The following is a 26334-nucleotide window of genomic DNA, read 5'->3' on the forward strand; positions in this document are numbered from 1 at the left end:
CTATTTTCAACTCATGGGTAATCATAGCAATTCAGCATTTTTCCTTATTAGCACTTCTGAATGGAGAAAGTGCATGGAAGCTGCTCATCTGTGCCGTCTCTTTTCTCAAGGTTTAGAGCTTTTATGCCCCATATGGTCCATGTTGTTAGTCCGAAGGGATTAAATGAAGACCGTGTGCCAGTCTTTCTAATGGTCACAAATTACATGGACGAGAATGCTCAGCATTTCTTTCTTTGCTCTGAGAGAAGCCACTGGCCTTGCAGGAAAGCCATTGTTGTTTTCATCCCGCGTTCTCGAGACGGTATTGAAGGAGACGTTATCAAATGACAGACGCACGCATGGGGCCTAAGCACATGGGTGTTCCTTCTTGGGGATGAGGCAATTTTCCAAAGACTGAAAAATTTTAGGAATCTCCAGTAGTTTTGAAAAATTTTGACACTGATGGAAGCTGGGCGAGCTTGACCACAGAAGGCTCAAAAGGTCATGTTATTGGTATGTGTCAGGAGGGGGCAGGATTTGGTTTCCGTAAGAACACCTCCACAAACCCCAGTGTTCATTGCTAATGCTATAAATGATGAAAGGCCTTATTTCGCATGAGAAATAAATAGGCGCACATTCAGAAACATTTGGAGACACCTGTGAGTTACCCAGGCCACCAGGATTCCTCCTTTAGGCCCATTAGTGTTAATTATGTCTACACTTAGTGAGTAGCATGTAATTATTTTTCACAATGGACTATTTACTTCATTCATCTGACATTTTGGCCAATAGCTTTGCTCTCTTTTGGAGGAAATATGTAATTTTAGCCCACCATGTGGATATTTCTAAGCACTATGCTAGTGTTTTACTGTCTAATAGATTATTTGAGAATTGTGCTTTCTTTGACCAGGGCTATATTTAACGTACCTAAAGGGAAATGTGAGGACATTTTCTGTCTTTAGGCTAATTTTAGAAGCTATGCATTCTAAAAGTCTGAAAAATGGGCGGGCATGAAGATAGGTATCAGATAGAATTACAAATCAGAAGAAAACATGTGGTTTGAATAGGCACCAAGTGCTAATTTGTTCTCCTTACAGGATTGCAAACTTGGGTGGGTTCTCTTTTAACGTTTTATTTGAAAATAACTAAACTTAAAGAAAAGTTGTAAGAACAAAACCAGCCACCCTTCACCCAGATTCACCTGCTAACACTCCACCCCATTCGCTGTATAATTTGCTCACTTGCTCTGTGTGTGTGCTTTCTGAGCCACTGAAAGTGAGATGCATACCCTGTGGCCCTTTCCCACCAAGTACTTCCGTGTACACTTCTGAGAATAAGTACATTCTCTTGTGTAGCCATCGTGTAGTCATCAGCTTCAGGAAATTGAATGTTAACAAATACTCGTCTAACCTACTGTCTGTATTCCAGTTTTATTTTTTTTAATTGACCCGATTATGTCTGATAGGGACCCATCCCAGGATCACATACTGCATTCAGTTGCCGTATCTCTCTAGTCTCCTGTAATCTGGAACAACTCCTTGGCTCTTTGTCTTTTGTGACACTACATTTTTTTAAAGGTGACAGTTCCTTTTTTACAGCATGTTTCTCATTTGGCATTTGTCTGATATTTCCCCTTGTTTAGACTCGGGTGAAGCCTCCCCAGCCAAACTGCACAGGTCACGCGGTGACCTTTTCAAGATATCGTATCCAATTCCACCTGTCCCTCTTTAGTGATATTAATTTGCACTCCTGGTTTTGCATCTCAAGAAATTTCCTTGCACTTTAATCCAGCAAGACACTGAGCCCCTGAAGCTGATAACAGTTCCATTAAGACAAGCAAAAGGAAGCTGTTTCAGGACAGAGGAAGAGGCATTTCAGAATTCAGAGCGAGCATCAAGGCAGGAAGTGACATTTGAGATAATAAAATAATATTAATAGTTATGCCATTAACATTTGTAAGAAATGCTAACTTTTGAGTCCTTACCATGTGCCAAGCCCTTTATTCTGTACTGTCAATTATGTATTAGTTTTCTGTTGTTGTAACAAATTATCACAAATTTAGCAGTTTACAATATTACAAATTGATTATTTTACATTTTGTGCATCAGAAGTGCTTATGGATCTCACTGGGCTAAAATCAGGATCCTTTCTGGGGCTCTAGGTGCTGGCTCTTGCTTATTTGGGCGGTTGGCAGAATTCGTTTCCTCGCAGTTGTTAAGACTGAGATCCATTCCCTTGCTGGCCGTCAGCTGAGGGCTGTATCCAGCTTTTGGAGGCCACCCATATTCCTCACCTGGGCGGGGTGGGGGGGGTCCCTGTGGGGGGGTCCCTTCAGCTAGCTTCAAAGCTAGCAGTGATGAATCTCTCCTGCTCTCTTATCTCTGACTGCAGCCAGACAGGGTCTCCACTTTTACAGACTGATGTTTAGATTCAGTCCTCCTGGATAATCTAGGATAACATCCGCCCACCTTAAAATCTTTAACCTTAATCACATCCTCAAAATCCCTTGTACTGTGTAAGGCAATACTTTCCGTTCCGAGGTTCCTGGACTAGGGTGTGGACATGATTGGAGGAGCCAGTCTTCTGCCATCCACAGGTGGGTTTTCTCATTTGATACAGCGATGCTGTGAGGTAGGTACTGATACTACCCCGGAATCTATGATGCTACCAAAGTTTAGAGAAGTTAAATGAATTTCCCAGAATTACACTCCTAGTAAGAGGCTGGAGCAGGAATACTTTATACAGAGGGGTTTATCTAATCTCGAAGACTAAATTTTTCATTTTAGCAGCAAAATACTTTACCAAATATAAACTTATGAAAAATCAAATACATAAACAAGATGAAAGCAAAGTTGCCTTGGCAAAATTGGGAGAAGTGGAAGGTGGGGAAGCGAGGGACTTCACAGAATAGAGGACAGACCACTGATCCACCCAGCCCCGCTGTTTCCTGCTGAAGGTGTGAGGTTCTGAGACAAGTGTGAAATGACTTGCCTGAAGTGAGCTCTGGGACTGAGTCTGGCTCTTTCACTCCCCACAAGGGAGCTTTGAAACCGTGCACCAAAGATTGAGTTCTTAGGAGTCTGCCCATTTATTTGTTCAAAAATTGTGTATTGAGCATCTATATGTGGTCGACAGGATTCTAGGTGTTGATAATACAACAACACAGAAACTAAAGTCCCTGCCTGCTTGCAAGTTATATTTCAGGGAAGGAGGAAATACAGCAAACATGTTTTAAAAGTAAATTAAAAATTAAAATACCAGATGATTTTATGTGGTCTGCCAGAAGTCATATAAGGTGATTAATGTGTATATGGGGGTGAGGGGTGGGGAGCAGATGGAGAGAGACAAAGATGGGCTGGCTTCTTTAGACGGGGTGCTGAGGGGAGTCCTCTTAGCAGATGACATTTAAACTGAGTTGTGATGACAAGGACAGAGCCTGCCCTGTTAATATCTTGGGAAGAGCTAGGTCAGGGAAACAACAGTTAGCGCAGGGCCTGGGGCAAGAATTGGCTGGAAGTAATCAAGACCAGGACCCTGGAGTGTAGCTGGAGGGTGAGGATGAGGGGAGGGAGGTGGCTGATGGGTCAGAGATGTGCAGGAGACTCAAAGCAGTAAGGCTCTTTTGAGTAACACACAGATCTGTTGATTGTCAAGCATTATCTACTAGTTCCAGCTTGAGCCAGAGTTAGCAAGGGAAGAACCTTTGGCTTGTCGGCAAAAGCCTAGTGCCCCATCAGGTGAGGTGTTTGTTCATCGGAGAGTGTTCCAATGCTAAATTCCCAAGTGGCCCATGCACATTAGGGCACAAAATGCAACAGTTGGATGATGGCTTTGGGTAACTGTCATTAGCCATGGTAAAGTTAAACTGTTACTGACTTCATGATTCTGATTTGCATTTCAATATTCAAGGGTATAATTATTAAACCCAGTCCAAGGAATAATTGACAGATTTTATGTTTGAAATCTCAGTAGGTCCCACTTCCCATTTATAAAACTTTTTAGTTGCTCCTTTGCTGAGCACATAAAACGAATTTACTTCTGAACTGAGGCCTTGTATGCCAATTTTTTATAGCCTTAAATACAGTATTTTGTCACTACTATAAATGGTTCTTGACTCACCTCCCACAGGCCCTTCAGTGCTAAAAGCAAGAGGCCTCCCTAATTCACTTGTTTCAATTCATAGAAAATTTCTAAGTTGAAGCCAGGTCATTTGGATAATATTTCAAATGTACAGACTGCATTTCTGCTAAACATAGTAAATTTGCAATTTTGCAGTTGGATCGGGCAGTTAGCATGCCTGTACCTGGCCTTCCAAAAGCGCCCCTTCACAACAGCACCCTTTCTCTTCCATGCCCCACCTCTCCACCTTTCCCGAAGGCTTGATGTTACCCCTGACATGTTGAGGACATGGTCATATAGAGACTACATTTTAGGTTGATTTATTTTTCTAGTGGAACAACCAGGTTCCTAGCAATTATTTTAGGGCATGAAGTTTCATTGTGATGATAAATCAAACTGTCAGCTCTTTCTGGTCCAAGTTAGAGGTTGGAGAGATTGAGCAAGTTTTGTGCTCTGATATTCCACCCTTCGCATCTCTAGATCATACATGTTATCCCTCTGGAGGTAATGCCACATTTGTCCTTGGATTTTCTCTTGTCCTGGTGATCTGATCGAATGGGGACTGCTCAGGTAGAAAGGCTTCTCTCCCAGTGGTCTCCTTGGCCAGTCCTTGGTGGCCATGGAGCAAGGGGCTGAGAGGCAGACATCCCTGGTCTGCTTGTCTGGTTCATATAAAACATTCAGTGGTCTTACCTAGTGGTGGATAATTTATAGGTAGTCAGAGCACACTGTTTTTATGGAAAACACTTAAAAAAAAAAGTTGGCTGCTACACATGGCCATAGGCACAGCTGAGAGGAACAGAAGTTCAACCGACCTGGTAATATCACCAGTGAGAACAGGACTAGTGTTTGGAGATTTCGGCCTGGATACCCCTAGCCTGCCAGTGCTTCAACTTTAGGTCTTGGCCAAGGGGTGGTAAATGAGGCACGGCCTTGCCCAGACCCTGTCCCCGAGCCCACTGCCTTCTCCAGTTTGCCGTGCTCTCTGGCCCCCATTCTATTTCTCATGCCCTGGGCAGGAAGCTGAACTGAAGGCTGTTGGTAGGGCTGCAGCCAAGACTTCTCTGGTGGGAGCTGCAGGGAGACTTCATGGAAAGGATGAGTCTGGACTCCTACCAAATTGCCCTCCTGTTGACTTTTGGACGGCTGGAATTTCAGGCACTAGAGGTGCAGGGGCAATTCACTGACACTCACTGTTGGGCCTACTCTTAGCTAGAGACCTGCTGGTTAGCAGCTGGGTGTCACCTGCAGATACTCCTGCCTCACCCAGTGTCTGAGGCAGGAGTATCCGCATGTCTGCTCTGACTTAAATCAGTTCTTTTTCTCCTCAACCAGTGGAGCTGGACGCTCTTCCTACCATCTGGTGAAGGACTGTGAAATGGCTGTGTGGCAGTGGCACAGGGAGATGGAGTGTTGGAGGTGAGATGAGGACAGCTAAGAATAGGCCCCAAAAGCCACAGATATTCACTGAATGCCTACCTGATGACAGGCACTATGCTAAGTGCTTGCGACACAATGGCTCGCAAGTTAGACATGTGACCTCAGATACACCGGGCAGATGTATTAGATGATGGCAGATATGATAGGAAAGAATAGGGTTAGAAATGGAGAGAAAGCAAATGACATTTTATTTGGATAGTAACAATAGAGCTTTGTGGTTTCTCTCTCTTAGAGAGTCCAAGATATACCTTTCTAGTTTTCATCATAATCTCTAGGGCTACATTAAGAGGTAAAGGGAAGGCAACTCATGGATGTCTTCCTTTATAAAGCAGATGGAATTAAAAGTGAGAAGTATATAGAACTTGCCCCAGATTCTTTCGCTGTGGTAGGGGAAGGATGGAGATGGATGCTAAGGTTTCAGACTCCATTTTCCACAATGCCACACAATCAAGTAAGACGTAACCATCTGTAGCTCTAGTCCCTAATGCTGGCCTCACTTTTAGGTTTGTTTTAAACCTGATGGACAGACATAAACTGAGGTCTTGGTTGCTGAGTGGTTTTAGAAGAATCAAACATTTCACTAACAGAAAGTAATTTGGCAACATTTTTCCAGCTTGTTATTCTTAACCATGCAAAAGAATGGTTTTCTAGATAGTTCTGTGAAGGTAAAATCCATCCCAGCAGCCCAAATGCCCCTTGTCCCCAGTCTCAGAAAGTTTACTGTCACTGACCCCCCCCCCCCCCCGCCCCCGTCTTGCAGGAATGGCAGCCGGTCTTCTGAACCCCTCCACCCTGCGGGCTGTGCTCGACCACACTCCGCACTTTTGTTTAACTAGGTTTTGAAAGTAATTGGCTCAGTTCTCCTGTGCCAGTATACGTGATCCAGAGAGCCTTGGCTCGCAGCTGACTTCACAGGTCAGTTACACAACAAGTAGGAGGAACTTTGATTATATCCGGCGCTGAGGGAAAATGGTGTAATGACACGAGGAGCCAAGATGATGAGCTAATTGCTCTAGAATTGAACTTGGGATACCTCGCCACTATTTTCTTCTCCCTCATAACTGTAAGAATGTGAACTTGAATGCAGGAGAAGGAACAAAGGGAAATTTCAGGAGACATAACTATGGCACATTTCAGAATATAAACAAGAATGAAACAAATATGGCAGATTGATCTTTTCACAAAAATGATGTCTGAGTGCTGTCTACTCTGGAAAAAGAGTAAATATTTGGATGTTCTGTGGGTTTGGAGCCAGACAGTTCTAAGTTTGGACTTGGCTCTAAAACTTGCTAGCTATGTGACTTTGGGCAAATTATATAAGCTCTCTGTGCCTTGGCTTTCTCATCTATGAAATGGGGATAAGCATTTTAAACAAAGAGGATTGTGTGATAATTAGAGATCATGTTTGTGAAGTGCCTACCTAGCACGGAATGGACTGTAAGTTGTAATTATTATAATATATTAAATAATACATCTGCCTCTGCTTCAGCTTCAATCCTCAAAAAAGTATTTTAAACATGATATTGAAATGGTCAGTTTACTATACCTACCTTAATCAGTGATTTATATACCCATCCTAGTTAACTCTGATTGTACATTAGGATCAGTTGGCAATTTTTAAAAAAACAGATGCCTGAGTCTCACCCCAGACCAATTAAGTCAGATGTGATGAATTAACAGAGGCAGAAGAGGGAAGTCAGTGGGACAGAGTGGGCATGTGTTTGGGACTATTTCACGTGCAGACGTATCACGTGAGATCTTGGAGCACACCAGTAGCAGCCCCCGTCAGTGCCATGGGGAGAACGTTATTAGGGTGTTCACGGGCACAGGACACGATTGCAGCTCCCTACTGTGTGATCTCGGGCATCACCAAGTGACTAGCTTTGGCCAAAAATATGTGAGTGGAAGTGACAGGTGTCACATTCTGGGGAAACCTAAAGAGTCAGTGTACTTTCCCTCTGCCACGACAAGGTAATGGCCGCTCCATCAGCCTGGGTCCTGGATCGACCACCATTCAGGGCAGAATTCTCGGCTGTCCTGTGATGGAGATGTAGCAGGAATGAGAAATAAACCTTTGTTGTTTTAAGTTTTTTGAGGATTGGGGGGTGGTTTGTTTTCCAGCCCTGCCTATCACAGTGCACACATATGACAAAAAAGCTTCTAAGCCAACTGCTTCCTCTGTGAAAGAGTAAACAAAGTCATGTGGAAGGTCATCTGAAATTGTTTAATGACTCTTTCACTGCCCCTATGCATTAAATTGGTCAAGTTTTCATTCTTTTCTAATCCTCAGTTTCTCCATGTGTAAAAATCGTTGGATTGTAGATGTGAAAACGTATCAACTACCCCACGTGTTTAGTAGAGTGCCTGGTGAATGATGATGCTTGATAAATATTAGGTTATACAGCCCTGTTATTTGTGGAATAAACTGAACAAAATGGGAAAGCAGAAAGCACAAAAGTATACAGTAAATATTGACCGAATGAATGAATGAATGAAGAAAGCCAGGATGAATAAGAGAGCGTGGAGCTGCAAATTCTTCCAGTGTTGGTTCTTTTTTTTTTTTTTAAGTTTCATTTCTTCTCACCCCCATCCTTGAAACGAGGTATCATTTAGAAAATGAGGGGAGAAGGAGGCCTTAATGAATGTAAATAAAAACAATCATTTTAAGCTTTTCAAAGATAGCACTGTCTAATGGAGCTTGCCTTTTTCTCTTTTCTTCAGCAAACTGGGGACAGTGCCTTTAGATTCTAATTCTTCCTCTGAAGCTGCCTTGTGTTTGGCCTTTTAAAGAAAAGAGGCATCCCGAACTGCCCTTCCCCCTCTGTCCCTGGACTTGATAGTTACCTCCCTGGGTCAGGCTCTTCAGGGTCCCTGCCACCAGGAGGGAGGCACTACGTCCCTAGAAAGGAGGTCCTTTATGAATGTTGAGTTTCGCTTTTACCAAGCAAATTCTTTCCACTTTAAAGGACGCTCTAGCCTGTAGATGTTTTATTCTGCAATGCCTTTGGTTTGGCAGGTACCCGACTTGTTCAGCACTGGTTTTGTTTCCCTGGAAGTGTGTGGGAAAGGTCCAGTGGGAGCTTGGGTAAAGGGAATGAACAGTGGCCGGTGCCTATATTTGATGTGGAAAACCCTGTATGTCTGCCCATTGGGAAACTAACACATGAATTTTATGTCTCAGTATTTTTTCTTCTATGAACAAGGTCTCACTCCTTAATAGAATTGTAGAATGTTTAGACACATCCTTGACTTCTACCCACTAGATACGAGTACCTACCCCCACAGTCTTGACAATAAAAAATGTCTCAAAACATTGAATAATGTTCCCTGGGGTCACCCTCTCCTTCAGTTGAGAATGATGCTTTTGTCAGGGAGGCTCAGTGATACTGTGTGCTTGTTAATTCATCACATCAGGAACCACATGATGTCAGATTGTATGGAACTAATGATAGTAGTGATTAATATAATAACTTGGTTAACTTGGTAACCAGCAAATCTCTCCATTGTAATGAACTGTTAAGTATGGAGGTACTTCGAGTGTGATTATCCTGTTCCCAAACAATTTTCCACTTAATGATTTCAGCAGCCACTGATGAGTCTCCCTTGACACACTACGGGGTATAAATGTTGATTTTCTAGTTCTTCCCCTGCATATACCAGCCACATTTTTCTGTAAAGAAAAGCTTTCTCCTTTATTCTGTTTTCCCTTTCTCTTCCTTTCTCTCTTCTTTAAATATCATTGAAGCATAGATAGTTTTAAATGAATCGTAGTTCTTTATCATCAATATTTTGATGCTCATATCGCCCAAATTGGCCAGTGGGAACCCATGTACACTAAACAATGTGTGATTTGTTATGAATATCTAAAACACTTACATGGTTCAAATCAAAATGTGTAAACAGGTATACCTAGAGAAGTCTCGCTCCTGCTCTCTTTACCCCTTCCTCTGCAGGTAACCGCTTTCATTAGTTTCTGGTTTATCTTTTTTGCATTTCTTATTAAAAACTAAATGAAATATATAACTATATTTCATTTCATCATCTTTTATTACCAAAAAGGCCACATACAATGCACACCTTTTTTTCACGTTGCCTTCTACTGAACAGAATACACGGAATTACTGTCAGTTCATATAGATCTCCTGTGCTTTCTCTGGCTGCACACTGCTCCATCATGGATGTGGACCGTAGTTGACCTGATCAGTCTGCTGTGACTGGGCATTTAGGTTGTTTCCATAGTTCGTGACCACAAATAATGCCACAATGAACACCCCTGTGAGTATGCTGTTCTGAACTGTGGGGTGCGTATCCTCAGGGAAGAGTCCTAACAGAGATGCCATGAAGTCAAAGTCTAAATGCACATGTACCTGTGTTATCCTCTGTCAAATTTCCTTCAGCAGCCGTTGTACCATTTTGCCTTGCTACCAGTAATGAACGAGAGTTCCCCTGCAGCCTTGCCTGTGTGATGTGTTGTAAGTTTTTGAGTTTTTGCCAATCTGATTGGTGAGAAATGGTAAGTCATAGTAATTTTAATTTGCATTTCCTAAAAATGAACAAAGTTAAGCATCTTTTCTTATACTTAAGGGCCATTTATTTCACATGATTAAAAAAACCTATTTCTTTCTTGTTCATTTTCTGGCTGTTACTCTGGATCAAGCTCCTGCTACTTCTGCCTGGCTGTGTGAAGTAGTCTTCTCGCTGGTTTCTTTGCCTACAGCCTTTCTCCTTTTGATGATCCTGAACACAGTTAACATAGTTACCAAACTAATATCACTAAAACATCCTTTAAAGCATTCTTGCTTTTTAAAAGAAACTTCAATTATTCCCTTTCAGCCACAGAATACTTTTAAACTCATTAGTCCAGAATTCAAGATATGATTTCCAGGCACTCTCCAAACTTCTCTTTGCCTACTCCCTTACATTGATTTATTCCTTCTGCAAAACTGATACATTTAGTGTCCTAAAATCCACGACAGAAGTTTTTACCTCCAAACCTTTTTTCCTGTTACTGCTCAGGTCACAAGCCCCTGCGCAGTACAGTCCTGCGCTCTGACCTGTCTAAACTCTAAGGCTTATCTCAAGCCCCATCTTCCGGAAGCTTTCCTCGACCACTTCACTGTCCAGGGATTTTCTCTTTTTTAAATTCTGGTGGTAGAAATCTTTGTCCCCTTATTTAGCATTTACTTTTATGGCCCTTTTCTTTTTTTGCAATTACTTAAAAGTTAAAAATTTGTGTATATTTTCTCCCAAGACTAAGGGCTATAGAAGTTTTAGTGAGCAAATGCTAATGGATTTTCATAACCTACTTCTGAGCCAAGATAAGGGTAACATATCTCTATTTTGTTGACAAGATAATGAAGTAAAGGGAGATTATACAACTTAATGACATCAATCATTGACTCACTGGTTGTGTAGGTAGGAGCCCCAAATCTCAGGTTATATTCAAGTGTCATACCTACTACTGCATCCCCTAAATTTAAGGATGCCTTAAAACATGAAGGAAAAATGATTCCATGTATTTATCTTCTCAGTTAATTAGCAAATATAATTTAGATGGCTTAGATTTATCTTCGTTAAAATGGCCACTCAAGATACTGATCAGATAGACAAAGAATTCGGCATCAAATCCTCTTGGGACAAAATGGTGTTATATAAAACACCATTTTATATATGCTATTTGTTTTCAGCCTGATATATCGCCAAATATATCAGCCATATATATAGCCATATATTTGGCTATTTGTTTATATTGGCTATAGCCAATATAAACAAATAGCCAATATAAACAAATAGCCAAACATATGCTATTTGTTTTCAGCCTGATAAAAGGCCCCCACACGCATTTGATTAGAGAAAACATCGTCTAAATCCTTGTGTCTCCTCAGCCGTGCATTTCTGCTTTGCCTTTGGGAAACCCTCAAATTGAGTTCAATAAACATTTACACATTATTGTACATTTATCACACCGTAGGCCAGCTGTTAGTTCTTGTGGGAACAGAGTGTGTAAGTCACAGAGCTTGTCCTCAAGTAGTTGAGAGTCTCAGCAGAAAGATGTGTATGTGTCAAATATGACTGCAAAAAAGTATCATTATTGGTCTACAAACAAGGGGAAAAGAGAAAAGAAAATTAATTCTACTGGAGAGATCGACAAAGGCTTCAGAAATAAGGAGCTAATTGAGTTCAGCCAAGGCAATCCAAAAATACACACAGCCCAAATGTGTACTTTAGAAAGTAAGAGAAATTTTAGTATTTAAAGTGAGAAATTAGCAGCCTCTAACAAGTTCTAGTCGCCTCTCCTGCGATCCCGCTGCCCTTTGTACCCTTCCTACTCTGGTAGGCTGTCTTGCAAAAGATTCGGCCCCAGGTGTGTCACTTGTGACGTCCAGAGAGGGCCTTACAGCAGGACCACTGCCGTACCAACTTTGAGCTCCCAGTGCAGGCAGAGTAGGAAATTAAATTTTCGTAAAGGAGTGGGCAAAGTATTTGGAAAGCACTTTGTGAAGTCAGTTGAACTTTCTAATGTTTGCATGTTGATTATTTGAGATTTTGAGTCCCCAGATGGCCTGCGTGTGCTGTGGAGTTCATGTTGCTTTGACTACACTCCGGTCTCATCTTTAGTTGGGTCAGCTAGGGGAAGGGTGTGCACAATGCAGATCCCTGGTCATCGTGGCTGGCCCCGCACCCACCTCCATGCCAAGATCCTCACTGAACCTGAATGGGTCCACACACATTCACTCATCCCTTTAAACCTGAGAGTCAAAATCACAGGTTTGAAACCTAACGGACAGGTACACATGCAGTGTGCGCATGTGCGTGTATACACACACATACACCTCCATGGTGCACGAAGATGCTAGCAAGGGCACATAACACACAACAGCAAAGGTGCGAAAGGAGATGACAGAAATTAGCTGGGTTGTGAAACCTAATGGGCAGATACGGTCTGAGGTGGGCAAAAAGGGAAATCCGAATAGTCAAAAACATTTATCCTTGCTCCCTGCAAGAACGATTGCCTCTTACCACTTCACAAGAGACAGCAGAATTTTCTTATCTTTTTAATTTTAGTACTATTATTACTTATGTTTAGGTCTAAATTTGATTCCCAGAAATTAGCATTTTACCCTTAACTCTCACTCTAAATGTTATCCCCTTCTGAAGTTCGACTCCATTATTATTTTTTATTGCCCAGTAATATATACCCCTTTTCACAGAGGAAGTTAATGGGAGAATGGTATTCAAGTTCCTGAAAACCTCTATTTTATAGCTATAGATATTATAAAAATACATCATTTCCATTTAAGGCAGACAGAATTGGTGACAGCCATCAGGTAAATTATAATTCATGTGTAATATTTAAGAATTAAGGAAACCCATTAGAGAAGGTCAACAAAAAGTTTACTTAACCCTGGCACAGTCTGACCCCTTGCAACTCCACGAGTGCTTCATGAAGCACTGGCTTCACTGGGCAGCTTACCAGAAACACAGGCTCTCAGGCCCTACCCAGACCCACGAATCAGAATTTGCATTTTAACAAATTCCCCGTGGTGTTTGTGTACACATTGAAGTTTTAGAAGCATGAGTTAACCAATCACAGGGCCTCATGGAAACTACATGAAGAGAAATTATTCCATCAACCTTTAATTTAGATTGGGTTTTCTTTCAAAGATCCACAGACCCACATGCTAATTGGTTTCAATATCTTGCCTAAATTTACATCGAGATACACTCCTGGAATTTGGTGGCCTGCCTGCTTTTCATTGTGCATCCAATCCGATGGTGCTCTGTGGTACAGACTGTCCCTACCACCCACCCCACAGGAGAACCAGGCATGTGTGGGGAGAAAAGAGGAGCCAGTGATGTGAGTTAGAGAACTATGTGGAAGACTGACAAGTGCTTTTAATTGTATGATCCCCATCATACAATTTCAACTCACTGTCACCACATTTTCCCCCCCCCTCAAAGTATCGTCTTAACTTTGAAGTCATTTTTGCAAAGGAAAACCCTCAAGCTCCCAACAGACTTGCGTGATTAGGCATATTTTATTTCTCTCCCACTATTGTTCATTTTCAAATTTGTGATTTTGAGAAGGTAAGGAGAGGCTGAGTCCCAGGTACCGAGAAACTTGGTTGCTGTAGGGACCCCTGCCAACAACTACCTAACAGCCAGAGGAAAAGATGCCTGTCCTTTCCCGAACTTGAGTTTCGTGAAACAAGAGAGACAATATCCATTGCCTCAAAAGGGAGCGTCTCTCACTGCCACCCTGTTTGCATGGGAATGAGCCCACTTAATGGATATTGATGTGACACTGATGATAACGATGGCAAGAGTATCTGCTGAAGGAGTGACAGGGTGGGGTTGTGTGGAAAAGGACACAACCATTTCACCTCTTTAACCAACAAAGGAAGATGACGTACCTGAGCTGCACCCCAAACATCCTTCCTCACAAGGCACACATTCTTCGTAGTCTGGGTCCTGGACTTCACCTATACAGTGAGAAGAGTGAAAAACCATTCATTTTGAGTGGGGACACATCAGTTGCTATGAAAATATGTTGGTGTGTAGCTTATTTTCAAGGAAGCCATAGAGCAAATATGAAACCCCAAATCATCTTTAAGGATCTATGTGTCATTCTTGTTTATTTCTCCATTCATTAAGTGATTAGATTACCTTGGCTGGGTACAAATAGAACAAGAGTGGGACCACATGCCATGCAACTTGTATTGAAGTTAAGCTTGCAGCTTGTATTTATTAAGGAAGTAAGTTCTGGGAATATGGAATTGGGTATATAAATAAACAGGCTCTGTCTCTTCTTATCTGCTCTCCTAAACACTTTTAAAAAAAGTCTTAAATCCTATACTGCATTAGTAAACATTAAGAGGAAAAAGACATGTGTTGTAATTATTCCCCAAATACCTTGGAGCTCTCTTTAGAGCCAGATCAGGCATAATTCTTATATGGAGCAGAGAAAGTTTGCAGTATCCTTACATGGAAGAGAACAACGGTAATAAGTGCTGTTTTTAAACCTCCCTTTTCCTATGTAAGGTAAGGAATTGGGCAATAACTATAATGTATGATTCACAGCACATTTTAATATTTTCAGGTAGTTTTAGGAGGGCCGAGTCTCTCTGGCTCCTCACAGCAAGCATCTTGGTGCTATGCTCTCCCTTTTTCAAGTGAAGAAAACAAGCAAAGCACAGAGAAATCGGGCTAATTTTTCCCAGAGTCTCATAACTAGAAATTAGGTAGGAGGAAATTGTTCGTCATGACTTCCAGATTCTAATCTAATTTTCTCTCCACTGTACCCTATCCACGAACCCTCCACTCAAGATCAATTTCTGTGTGATTGGCTACACTCATTCTGTCTTTGGATTATGTCTGGGGAAACCCAGAGAAAAGGTGGGTAGGGGAAGACAGAGGGGCATCTATCACTGTTCCCACCTGATGTGTAGTCATGCAGAGTCATCCCAGGCACTGACAGTAAACCAAGAAGACAATGTGAGAGTGTGGGACATCTAAGGGTACAGTTCCTCCTGCCACCTGCCGGTGTAGGGCAGTGGCCCCAGAGCAGCCTTACCTGGTCCACACTCTAGCTTCTGGCAGGTGTGGTTGGTGGGCGCTATAAAGTAGCCGACCATGCATCGCGTGCAGATGTGTGCGCTGTGGCAAAGCTCGCAGTTGTCTGGGCAAGGCAGGCAGACGTGCCCCTCGGCAGGGTAGTGCCCCACCGGGCAGCTCTCCCGACACTCCCCCTGGTACAGGAGGCGTGCCTGGCCGTGCTTATCTGAACAGATAGAGAGGCAACAAAAAGAGGGAAAATGAATGCAATTAACTATGAAGCTAATGTATCAAAAAACTTTTTATTAAAAAAAAATATGACCAAGAGTTTTGGCTCCTAGGGGACCAGAAGTGTAAGAATAGATTTAATGAAATGTGCAATATCTGTATACTTGTATTTGAAAAGTTTTCCTTGGGCTCCTTTCAGTATCCATGGAAGCTCACAGACCTGGGGGTTAGAGACCTCATGAGAATAAACAAATACTGATAGACAAGGTTTTTTCTTTTAAATGACAGTGCAATCTCCTAGAATGATTTTGAACTCTATCAAAATCACATGCGTGTGTTGACTATGTGAATTTTTGCACCGTTGCCAATTCCCACAATGGCAGCCCACTGAAGCTCTAGACCAGGTACACCTCTTTGGTTCCTCTACATGCATTCCTAAAAGCCCCCGAGCTTCTGTCAAGACTGGGCTGACAGGGAAGAATCAGCAGTACCTCTAGCATGAGACTGGGAATTTACTCCTGGGGGAAGTGGAAAGTTCTAATTAGTTACAAACAATTGCAATTAATAAAACAATAGTATAATCAGTTACAAATTACTATATCAAAAAAGCAAGATTAATACGGGTGCACCTAGAGGTCTCCTACCCTTCCCCTCCCAGAGTTTTTGTTTGTGCTGAGTGTGTTTAGGGTATCCGTCTTCTCTGAATCAGATCTCCCATATGCTCTGTCTTCTGAAGAACAGCTGATCTGTGCTACCCAAAATAACTGGGGTCTACTGTTCACTCATCCTGTATCACATGGAGATCCAGAACCACTGACCTTCAAAATGCAAGGCTGCTGAATTTATGCACAAAGATAGCACTGACTATGATGTTACCGGTACAGAAACTGAAAGTCAGTATAATGTTGGATTGAACCACATGAAATTGCTAACATTCAACTATTTTTTTACCCATAAACTTGGCACTCTCAAATGGTTTAACCTAATGTTTCTTATTTAATTAAAGCCCTTGTTTAAATACAATTTAAACAACACACTCTTGGATTATGGGTTCTGAAGCCCCCTCTTTTCTGGTGGTGATGTTAGGCCAGAAGTCTGTTGGTTCCTGTAGGAACAAAAAAAATAAAGAGGGCTTCCCTAGAGGTGGTGGAAAAGAGTCTGCGGCCTCCGTGTTTGAAAGGAGAGTCTTTGGGAGGATGTAATGTGCATTTGGTGATTGTGCAGCTATCGACCAGTGCTGTGGAGCACAAATCCCTGATCTGGAGGAACCTGGAATCTCAGGAGACCACCCAAGGGTTGACTTTACAAGTTACAAGTTTTGTTTTTCTCAGGCGCATTGTGAGAGCCTAGCAAACCCCATTTCCATGACTCATTCGGAAAAGACCCTGTTTTTTAGAGGGCCAGACTTCTCAGATCTAGGTAGGAAGCTCTAGGTAGGTGGGAAGCCTGCTCTCTCTCTATCCAGCAGTTGTACAATCTCTATACTTTGACATGGTGTCAACTCAGGATCCAGAGGCTTGGGGACAGCCTGGCATAGAGTGAGTTCTAAATACATGTTTGCTGAATGATTGAATGATTGAGTGAGTGAATTAATATTTGGCAATGTTCCTATTGTCGCAGCCCAGCCGACTGGATCTTAAAATAAAAAATGAACAATGATGGTTTCAGATATCAGAAAATGTTCTCCAACCCCATTTTTATTGTTTAGACATGGCTTTGCTATTTTAGACAACTTTGGATATTACAATTTGGATTTATGGGACGGAGATTTGAAGGGCCTTGGTATTTAAAACACTCAGACCCTGCATGAGGGGGTCACTCGGATGCCTTGCCCACGGCCAGCTTTCCCCATGGGCTGGTCCAAGAGTATGCCAAGGTGTGGTCATTTTTCTAATAGCCTGAGTCGCATGGCAGCTCACTCAGTTTGGTTTGATAATTTGGATGCCCCGTTGGTTTAAATACCATGCATACATTTTTGGCTACTTGCCAAGAATTTAAATATTATAATTATATATGTAGGAGAAGCTGGTTCTATTGTAGTAATAGAAGGGCAGGTATTTTTTTCAGTCGCCAAACCTTCCATGTGATAACATGAGGCAAGGGTTAAAGTGCAGGAACTCCAAAGAGGTTCAGAGTGGCTTTCATTTATACTGAAGAGGAGTAATTAACTCTTTCCAGTTAATTCCATTTCATTACTGGAATTAATTATTTCCAGTTAATCTCTTGGCAGCTGATGTGTTAGAAGAGAAGGTGAGCCAGTGTGAAGACAGTGGATGTCTCCAGGTGGAAAGGAAGGTTGAGGGTTGAAGGCATGAGGGGAGGGGATTGCTGGAAAGAAGGAAAGAAAGAAAGGCTGAGGGACTCTGCAAATAAATCCTGCCTCCTGTAGCTGTTGGTTCAATTTGGTAGAGAATAAATCTGGAAGAAAATTGAGAGTGAATCTTCACCAACATAGCTGGAGATCTGCCTGTCTAAAAGGATTCAGACCTAAATTTTAACAAAATTACAATTAAGGAGCAACCTTTTTACCAAATGATGGGAGAGACTTATGCGACTCCCTAGGCACAGGATTCTCAGTCTTTTATGAAAGCCTACTGGTACAGAACTGTATCAGTTCAATCATCCATCTTTGCTAGCACTGTCTCACATGTGAGCTGTGCTAGTACATGAACTAGGGGCATTATGCTCTTATTAGGAGAGAATCCTGCGAATCAGAGTTTGTTCAACAGCATTATCCTCTGTAGGAAGCCTCCTCTGCTCACTGCAGCTGAAAGCGAGTCTTCTTCTCTGACCTGTGTTAGGATTCCTACTATTCATTTGGTTTTTAGTATTTTCTTGTTTTATAATACATGAGGACACACCCCTCTGTTAGCCTGTAAAGTCCTTGTAGGCAAGTATTGATTGTAATTTCCATGACAGTTTGTATAGTAACTTATAACGGGAGGGGCACAAGGAATTTTTGTTAACATAATGGATTAAGTATATTTTCAAGCAGAAAGAAACATCACAGCATTTTATGTGTGGATTGTTCTAGTAGCAATTGGTTACTTAGAATATTTTAGACATTTGTTTAGCATTCGAGCTACTCCTTAAATCTGTGCTATGCATGAAGAATTAGTGTGTCTTAAATCTGAAAGGGATTTTAGACGCAGTCTTGTCTGTGCTTCCCTTTTTTGCAAACAAGGGAAGGCTTAAAGAGGTGAAGTGAGGATCTAGAACTTAGGTTTGCTGATTGCTAGTACTGATGTTCTTATTACTGAACCATTCATTCATTCAGTTATATTGTGTGCCTTCCATATGCCAGACTCTGTGCTAGTGCTCACAATACAACAGAAAACAAGTAAAACCATTCACTGCTCTTACAGGGCATAGTCTTATGGACAAGGTGGGTATCAAGTGTGAGGAGGTCTGTAAAGTGGAAAGTACAGGGCTTCAAGCATCCTCATATGAAGAGGGCTTCAATTAGGTAAGGACGGTAGGGCAACCCTTACTGAGGAAATGACATTGAAACTGAGACCTAAAGGATGACTAGAAGGAGGTCAGGAAGACAATGAGTGGGGAACATCTCAAGTGAAGTCTTTGAACAGCTGGAGAAGCTCAAATGCCCATAGGAATAAGGAAGGACACACAATAACAGCAGTAGTAATATTAAGCTAATATTTTATTGAGTGCTTCCTATATAGCCAGCCCTGTTCTAAGTGCATTATTATTCTATCTTGTTTAGTCTTATTTCATTTTGATCATAATCCTAAAAAGGGGCAACCATTATCACCTCTTATAAATGAGGAAAGAAACAGAATGAGCAGGCTGCAGATAAAATTTGACATAGACATGCTTTTTGTACATAAGAAACACAAAGAAATCATTTTAATTTATACAAAGAACTGTTATTTCCCATATTTCTTCAAAGCATGGTACTCTCAATTTGTTCCTTTTTCTAGATTTTACTACAAGCAAGAATAAAGATAAATAATTCTCTCCCACCAAAAATGCCATGGTGTTTGGTGGTGGTGGGAACTGACAGCCTCAGAATCAGTGAGAAAACTGGGAGTGGTGAGGCCGATGGAGAAACTGGCTCCAGTCAACCGTTGGGGACCGTAGACCCAGTGTTGCCAGATGGTTCAAGTTTTTAAGGGAAACAAAACCCCAGGTTTTTATTTGAAACTTCTCAATTTTAAAATTCGGCTCAAATTTCAAATGTATGATGTAGGTCAAGTAAAATATGAATCTGTCCCATGTGAGGTCACAGTAGGGGAGAGGCCTGTGAGGGGAGTCTGGACAGGAGCCGGCGGTCGCACTGCCGAGGTCGTCGGTTATGATCCAGTGACAGCATAAACCTGAGTTGTTAAAACTGGGACAGAGAAGGTCATATTTGCGTTTTGAAGTGGTTACTTTGTTCCCACAGGGTGCTGACAACTTCTTAATGGCATGGTTTTTGACTGAGGAGACCTCGGCACAACCTCTATTACAGTATTTCTCTGAAAGACAGATGTGTCTGACTCCATTTCCTAGCTTTTCACTTTTACCTCGACAACCCTGAGCTTTACTGTCTACCTCATGTGTAACATCATGTTCAGATGCCCTTTCTTTCTCCTTGTCTGGAAAGACATCGCTTAGCTTCTCTCTCCTCTCCTCAGGGGCAGTGAGTCTGCAATAATGTAAGCTTGTGTCTGGACAACAAGCAGAAACTTGGTCGAACACACTCTCTAATGGACAGCTGTTTAAACTCAAGCCCTTCTCCCTAGAGATGAAGCTTCTGAGTCACACCAAATAATGTCCCAAACCAAATAACAAGGAACAAAGAGCACGTGACCAACCAGACTCCCTCACCTACTCCACAGGAGGTGCAGTTGGAAGGCCCATTTCCTTGGCATTCTTGGCAGGTGTAGTGGCATAGCTGGCATTGGTTCTGAAATTCGTATTTGCCTGAGGGACAGTCCAGAACGCAGCGGCCATCATCAAAAATCCTAGAGAAAAGCAGGCTTTTAGAGTTTGTAAGGATGACTTTCTTTAATAGCCTTAAGTTTTAGAACATGTGGTGTTTGTGTTTTGCTGCACAAGCTTGGTTTCATTGTTCTAGAAACAACAGGGATGCCTGGGACTGATCATCTGAGACCATGTGGGATATTAGTCACGTACTCATCCTTGGTCCAAGGTTTGGAGCCGACAGCAGGCATGCCAGAAACTGGCTGGGGATGCAATCCCGATTCTGGTCGCAGATAAGCTAACCAGTGCCCCAGGGATTAAACCCATATTGTAGGCCCCAGCCACACCCAGTCCACAGTCAGATAATGGTCTTTGGACTTTCAAGGCACAGGAACTCTGAATCCAGAGGCTTCAGAGAAAATATTCTTCCTTTAGGTATGAACATGCCCACACTTTGCAAGGGAAATGTTAACTCTAAGGGCTCTCAGAGGGTGGAACGAAGTACCATCCTATAGCTTAGGTGCTACTTACAAACTTGGCCTATGCATGTGGCAAGTAATCAACGAGCTCTGATTTTGTGTGTCATTTTTGCAAGCGTTTCCTGAAGTATAGAGCACCACATCTTCATTTTCTGACCATGTTTTCAATCACTTATAAGGATATCACAGATAGCAGGTAAGCTTCTAAAACCTGCTTGATTTCATACACATACCGTATATATCATAGTGTCATGGCTAATATTTTCATAGTTTCATTTCTCTTTTTTTCCCTTGCAAAGTAATCCCAAGAAAAAATGTGATTAAGTAAATTGTATCCAAGAATTTTGCTCAGAAAAATTCAAAATTGGTGCCCAAATGCAAGAGTCACATGGCTGATGTGAATAGATGAGGTGAGCTGGGGGGCTGTACCCCCAGAGCTTCTAATTCAGTAGCTCCAGGGAGGAGAAAGCTGAGAATGTGCATTTTTGACAAGTTTCTGAGTGATGCTCACGCAGCTGGTTCTCACGAGAACACATGTGAGAACCACAGCTCTACCTTCTGCTCACTGATAGTCTGGATGGATTACTATGGAGTTTGCTAAATGGCACCAAATTGGTGTAGAGTGTCTTTAGAGGAGTAGTTGTTGTGTCAGTTGGATGACTAACTGAGCACTAGCACATCCAGGCCACCGGGAGCATAATGCTGGCATCCAAGCCTTTCTTCCACCTCTGTCCACTCAGACTGGACATCACATGGGAGGCCAGGTATAGACCTCATGCCACTTGTTCCTGGGGTGGCACTGGCCCTATTTGCATAGGTAGAGCCAGCCCTAAAGTAGGGATAGACATTTCAATCCCCAGCTTGGAGGAAATTGGGGTGGAGCAAGGTTTGCTGAGTAGGGTATTACTGGCAGCCTTCTGTCTTGTTCCTACTCTCTGAAATTCTGTGTCATTTCCATCTGTTTGGAATCAGCATGGGATTAAAGCCAACAGCGTGAAACAGAAGGCTATCTCATTCCCATCCCCCCAGGTTCTGGTCACCATACCCGGCACCGCTGGGGTGACCTATCCTTTTGGCCAACTGCAGAGCGTGGAGACTAGCCCTAAACAGACAGGCACACACTTTGGTTTTCCTTGTCAAAACAGATCCCCTGCACCATGGCGTGCGATGAGAGGACCGTGTTCCCCGCCCAGACTTTTAGCTGATGGCACTAATGCCAACTTGGAATATCCCGATCCCACCCTGCCTCTGCTTTCTGAGCTAGAAGATTTTTCAAGGGATAATTTGGATGTGGCTAGTTAAAAAAACAAAACAGAAAAGCCCCTCCCTTTAAGAAAAACCAAGCAAGAGCTTTCTGAGGTTTTTAAACAAGGAAGCTATTCGATGCTCTGCCGAAAAAGAGAGTGGGACATATTTATTTGTGAGGGTTCATTTTTTTTGCTATAAGAAAAGGGAATGGAAAGTATATCATCATTTTGTCCTTTATAGAAAGATATGACAGATTAGTTTAGGGAGAAATTATTTCTCTTGAGAGAGGCGACTAATACTCTCAATGATGGGAACCATTTAAAATCATCCAGAAACTGGCGTGGGGGTGAAACATGGTGTCATATTTCTTATGTTGGTACTGGGCTGCCTTTCTTATTTAAGTGCCTGATTTAGCACATAATGGTGCTTTAGATCACCTCCATCCACCTCTGCCCCAAGGAAAGCACAGGGGACACTCCCAGTTTTTGTAAGAACAGGATTCTTTGTAAAGATCAAAAGGCAGAGAAAACAGTCAGGCTTCAGTGCAGGCCCTGAATTATATCATCACCCCTACCCCTGACCCCCTCAAGAAAACTTGCCAATGAACTTAAAGAAAAGTACCCTTTCAAGCAGCACAGATTTACACTAACACCAACAAATCTTCCATGGTGGAGGAGAATAGATACCTTGCCCTGGTCTCCATGGGGCTCAGGCCATCTAGGAGATCACCAGTCATCCGATTTGTGCATTTCTGAGACACTCAGGCAAGGCCATCTCTACAGGGAAAGTACTTCTCTCCCCAAGCAGCGAACCATTCTTGGTCCATCAGGGCTCATGGGAAGGAAGAAGGCGGCAAAACCAAGTGCTAAAGAGCTGGGCAGAGGTGATGTTCTCAACATTGGTACTGAATTCTCCAGAAGCCCCATGAGTGAGTGAGTGAGTGTGTGTGTGTGTGTGAGAGAGAGAGAGATGTGAACTGGAATGGAAGAGATGACAAGTCAGGGTTAGCTGGTCCTCTGTGCTGATTATTAATTTGGCCTAAATAAAGCCATCAGAAGGGCACTTAATGTAACTCCTTGGTGCTTTAATGTTTTAACAGAATGAAATCTGGCAAAAAGGCTTTTTTTTCTGAATTGATTAAAACAGATCAAATAAAACTTTTGAGGGTGGGTAGGAACAGAGGTATCTTTTAAATGTTTTTAATTAGTTTGTCAACTCTGTAACTGCTTCAGGGCTGGGCTGGGAGATTAGCTTGGGCAATGGGGACCGTGGCCTGATAGAGCGATATGTGTTATATGACAGAGACATATAACAGTGATTCAAGTTTTCAATCATTGTTAAGAATCGAAGTCCAAGAGCTGATGAAAATGTAAAGGGAAAACTAGAAGTTGAAGAGAGGACTTTTACATTTTTGATTTCCTGTAAAACAACTTCAGAGTTAAATTATTATTTTTTAATTTTATTATGGAAAGATTTAAACATATATAAAATAAGTATCACTGTACCCCACTATATTCTTTACTCTGCTTCAACAGTTATCATCAACAATTGGCCACTCTTATTGCATCTCAGTCCTCACTGATTTACTTCCCTCCCATATGGTTGTTTTTTAAAGATTTATTTATTTATTGTGAGAGAGGGGGAGAGAGGGAGAAAGTGAGGGAGAAAAATGTCAATGTGTGGTTGCCTCTTGCGCACCCCAACTGGGGACATGGTCCGCAACCCAGGCATGTGCCCTAGACTGGGAATTGAACTGGGAACACTTTGGTTCACAGGCCAGTGCTCAATCCACTGAGCCATACCAGCTAGGCCATATGGTTTTGAAAATACCTCTAAGTTAAATTCCTTTAGGGATGAATTTTATTCTACCAGGACTGGAGATACCCAAAAGTTTAAGAATAAGAAGAAACTCAAAGAGACCAACTATCCTGGTTATTCTGTTCGTCCCCCCTTACCCCTGCCCAGACCCGTTTGCCAGCATTGTCTGTGCTGGAGCTGCGTTCACTAGGGACCGCTTCTCCAGGGACCGCTTCTCCAGGCTCACTTCTCTCACTGGCACGTGGTGTTCCCCATTGGCCTCTGGTTAGTTTTCGATGGGGGGACACCATCAGGGTCTGAAGGCGGGAGGAGAGATTGGGGTATTTATTCCAGCCAAAGCCATAACTCTGCTTCCTCCTTACATGGTTCTAGAGTGGCTATGTCCCCTCTAGCTCCAGTTTCTATAAGAAGGGACCCCCAAAACCCAGAATTTATTTATTAAAAAATTATGTATTTATTCTTACATGTTTAAACTTCAGTCACCTTCCATTTGATGTTCTCCATTTGATACAATATATCTATCGAGATATTCTTTTCTGCTGCTTAGTTTTGAACTCATCGATTTTGATGCCTTTTAGTGCTTTTGCCGTTTTTTGTTTCACATCTTCCACATCGGCAAAACATTTTCCTTTGAGGACTTTTTTCATCCAGGGGAAAAAAGTTACTTGGGGGGAGATTGGGTGAAGAGGGAGGGTGGGGTATGGGGGTCATGCCGTTTTTGGTCAAAAACTACTGAATACTCAGTGCGGTGTGGTCAGGTGCACTTGTAAATCATCCAACATGAAATGAGTAAATGCATTGAAAGAGTCCTCAAAGAATTTTCACTGCAGCTGACAGAACACAGCCTCTCACAACAACACCATCTGGTACACTGATACAGATGGGTTCCTCGAATACTCACCTATGGGGGAAGCCTGTACTATAAGGGGCCTGCCTTCCAGAAGATAATTCCAGTTTCTTTTAGGTTCCCCCTCATATAGGGTGAATTCTCTTCCATGGTTGCAGCTTTAGCTTCAGGCCTAGGGTGTTAAGGCTACCCCACTACTGCTTGTCTCTGAGTGCATTACCATCCCTTGACTTTGACTTCCCGAGTTACCTGTAAGAATTCATGGGCCTTGAACCTAACTCAGAGCTGGATGGAAACCAAGTGCTCAAGACTGTCTTGAGCCCTGGCCAGGTAGCTAAGTTGGTTAAAGCATCATCCCCATACACCAAGGTCATGGGTTCAATGTCCAGTCAGCACACATAGAAGAATCAATGGATGAATGCACGAAAGGTAGAACAATAAATCAATGTCTCTCTCTTAAAATCAATCAATCAATAAAAAGACTGTCTTGAATGGACTTGATTTCACTTAAGAAAATACTTTGGCAAATAATTTGCTGCACTTTTCAAGAACAAATAAGTTGACATCATCTTTCAAAATAGTTTCTTTCTTATCTTCTCAACCCCCTTCCAGGAAAATGCAGGTAAGTGAAGAAGTCAGGTAGTCCATTGCCGTGATACGATGCCCTTTCTTGGACATATTTGCAAGTAACTTCCATGAAGGAAGAGAACTGAGCAAAGAATTGAGTGCTCAGGGAGATGAGAAGAAAATTGTGCCTGTGTAACATGATTTCCTTAGAAGGACATCCAGGTTCAAGATCCACACACATGCATTTCTTTCTTCAAAAGCTAAAAAATCATGGGCTGCTTTATTAAACAACTGCTAAATGTTCCCTTTATTCACGGATGTCCAACATGCAATGGAATTTGATTATGGATATGGTAAGGAGTTAGAGGAGAGATAGGACCCATTTTCGGAAAGCTGTTTGTATCTAATGGAGTTCCCTGAAGCTGCTTTAAAGCTAATTCAATATTTAGAGGCATAGATACCTCAAAGAGACACTTGGCAAATGTTATCACACTTACCACTGAGGATATTTAAGACTCTTCTTTTGTGTCTCCCTCCCTCTCTCCTTCCCTCTCTCCATTCTCATTTTGAGGGAACTATCTGGAAAGCCAAGCCCCTGATATTGATTACACACTTTATAAGGTTCGATAAAACACACATTTATTGAATTATTACTATATGCTGATCACTGTGGGGGAATAAAGAGACAAATACACCAGTGTTCCTGCTCAGGATACTGCAGTCCTGAGGGAGGGTTAGACGAAATGACTATGCAGGGCAGAGGGAACGCCCGTCCTAGAGATTCACCTGCCACTGGAGCAGCCTTGTCCTGCTGGTCCGGGGGGAGATGCTGCTTCCTACAAATTACACAGAGTAGTGATGGGCCATTCAAACAGCCAGTCCATCAACAAATAGTAAGTGCTAGAACCAGAGGAGAGTTGACAAAAAATACGACAAGCTCACAACTCCCTTCATTAGAAATTTTCAGTTAATTAGAAATTAGCATAGATGCTCTTCCCATTCGGATACTTGCTATTTCCTCATTCATTCAACTCTCAAACGTTTGAGTACCCACCATTTTCCTAGCACTGTCATAGAAAATAGAGATACAAAGATGAGTATTTTAAGGAGCATATAGTTTAACAAAGG

At 42.2% G+C, this 26334-nt stretch overlaps 1 protein-coding gene across 3 annotated transcripts in view; it reads right to left on the reverse strand.

Moving 5' to 3' along the window:
- Window positions 1-26334, reverse strand: part of PCSK5 (proprotein convertase subtilisin/kexin type 5) — a 421805-nt gene that overhangs the window by 64994 nt on the left and 330477 nt on the right. For all 3 annotated transcript variants that reach the window (XM_053923627.2, XM_045191544.2, XM_045191524.2), the window contains exons 22-24: window positions 20152-20288; window positions 15113-15319; window positions 13953-14021 (exon numbers count right to left, since the gene is read on the reverse strand). In XM_053923627.2, coding sequence (XP_053779602.1) covers window positions 13953-14021; window positions 15113-15319; window positions 20152-20288 — 413 coding nt within the window. The remainder of the gene's footprint in view (window positions 1-13952; window positions 14022-15112; window positions 15320-20151; window positions 20289-26334) is intronic.

This window comes from Desmodus rotundus, chromosome 1, assembly GCF_022682495.2.
Source record: "Desmodus rotundus isolate HL8 chromosome 1, HLdesRot8A.1, whole genome shotgun sequence".
In the NCBI taxonomy this organism is placed as follows: domain Eukaryota; kingdom Metazoa; phylum Chordata; class Mammalia; order Chiroptera; family Phyllostomidae; genus Desmodus; species Desmodus rotundus.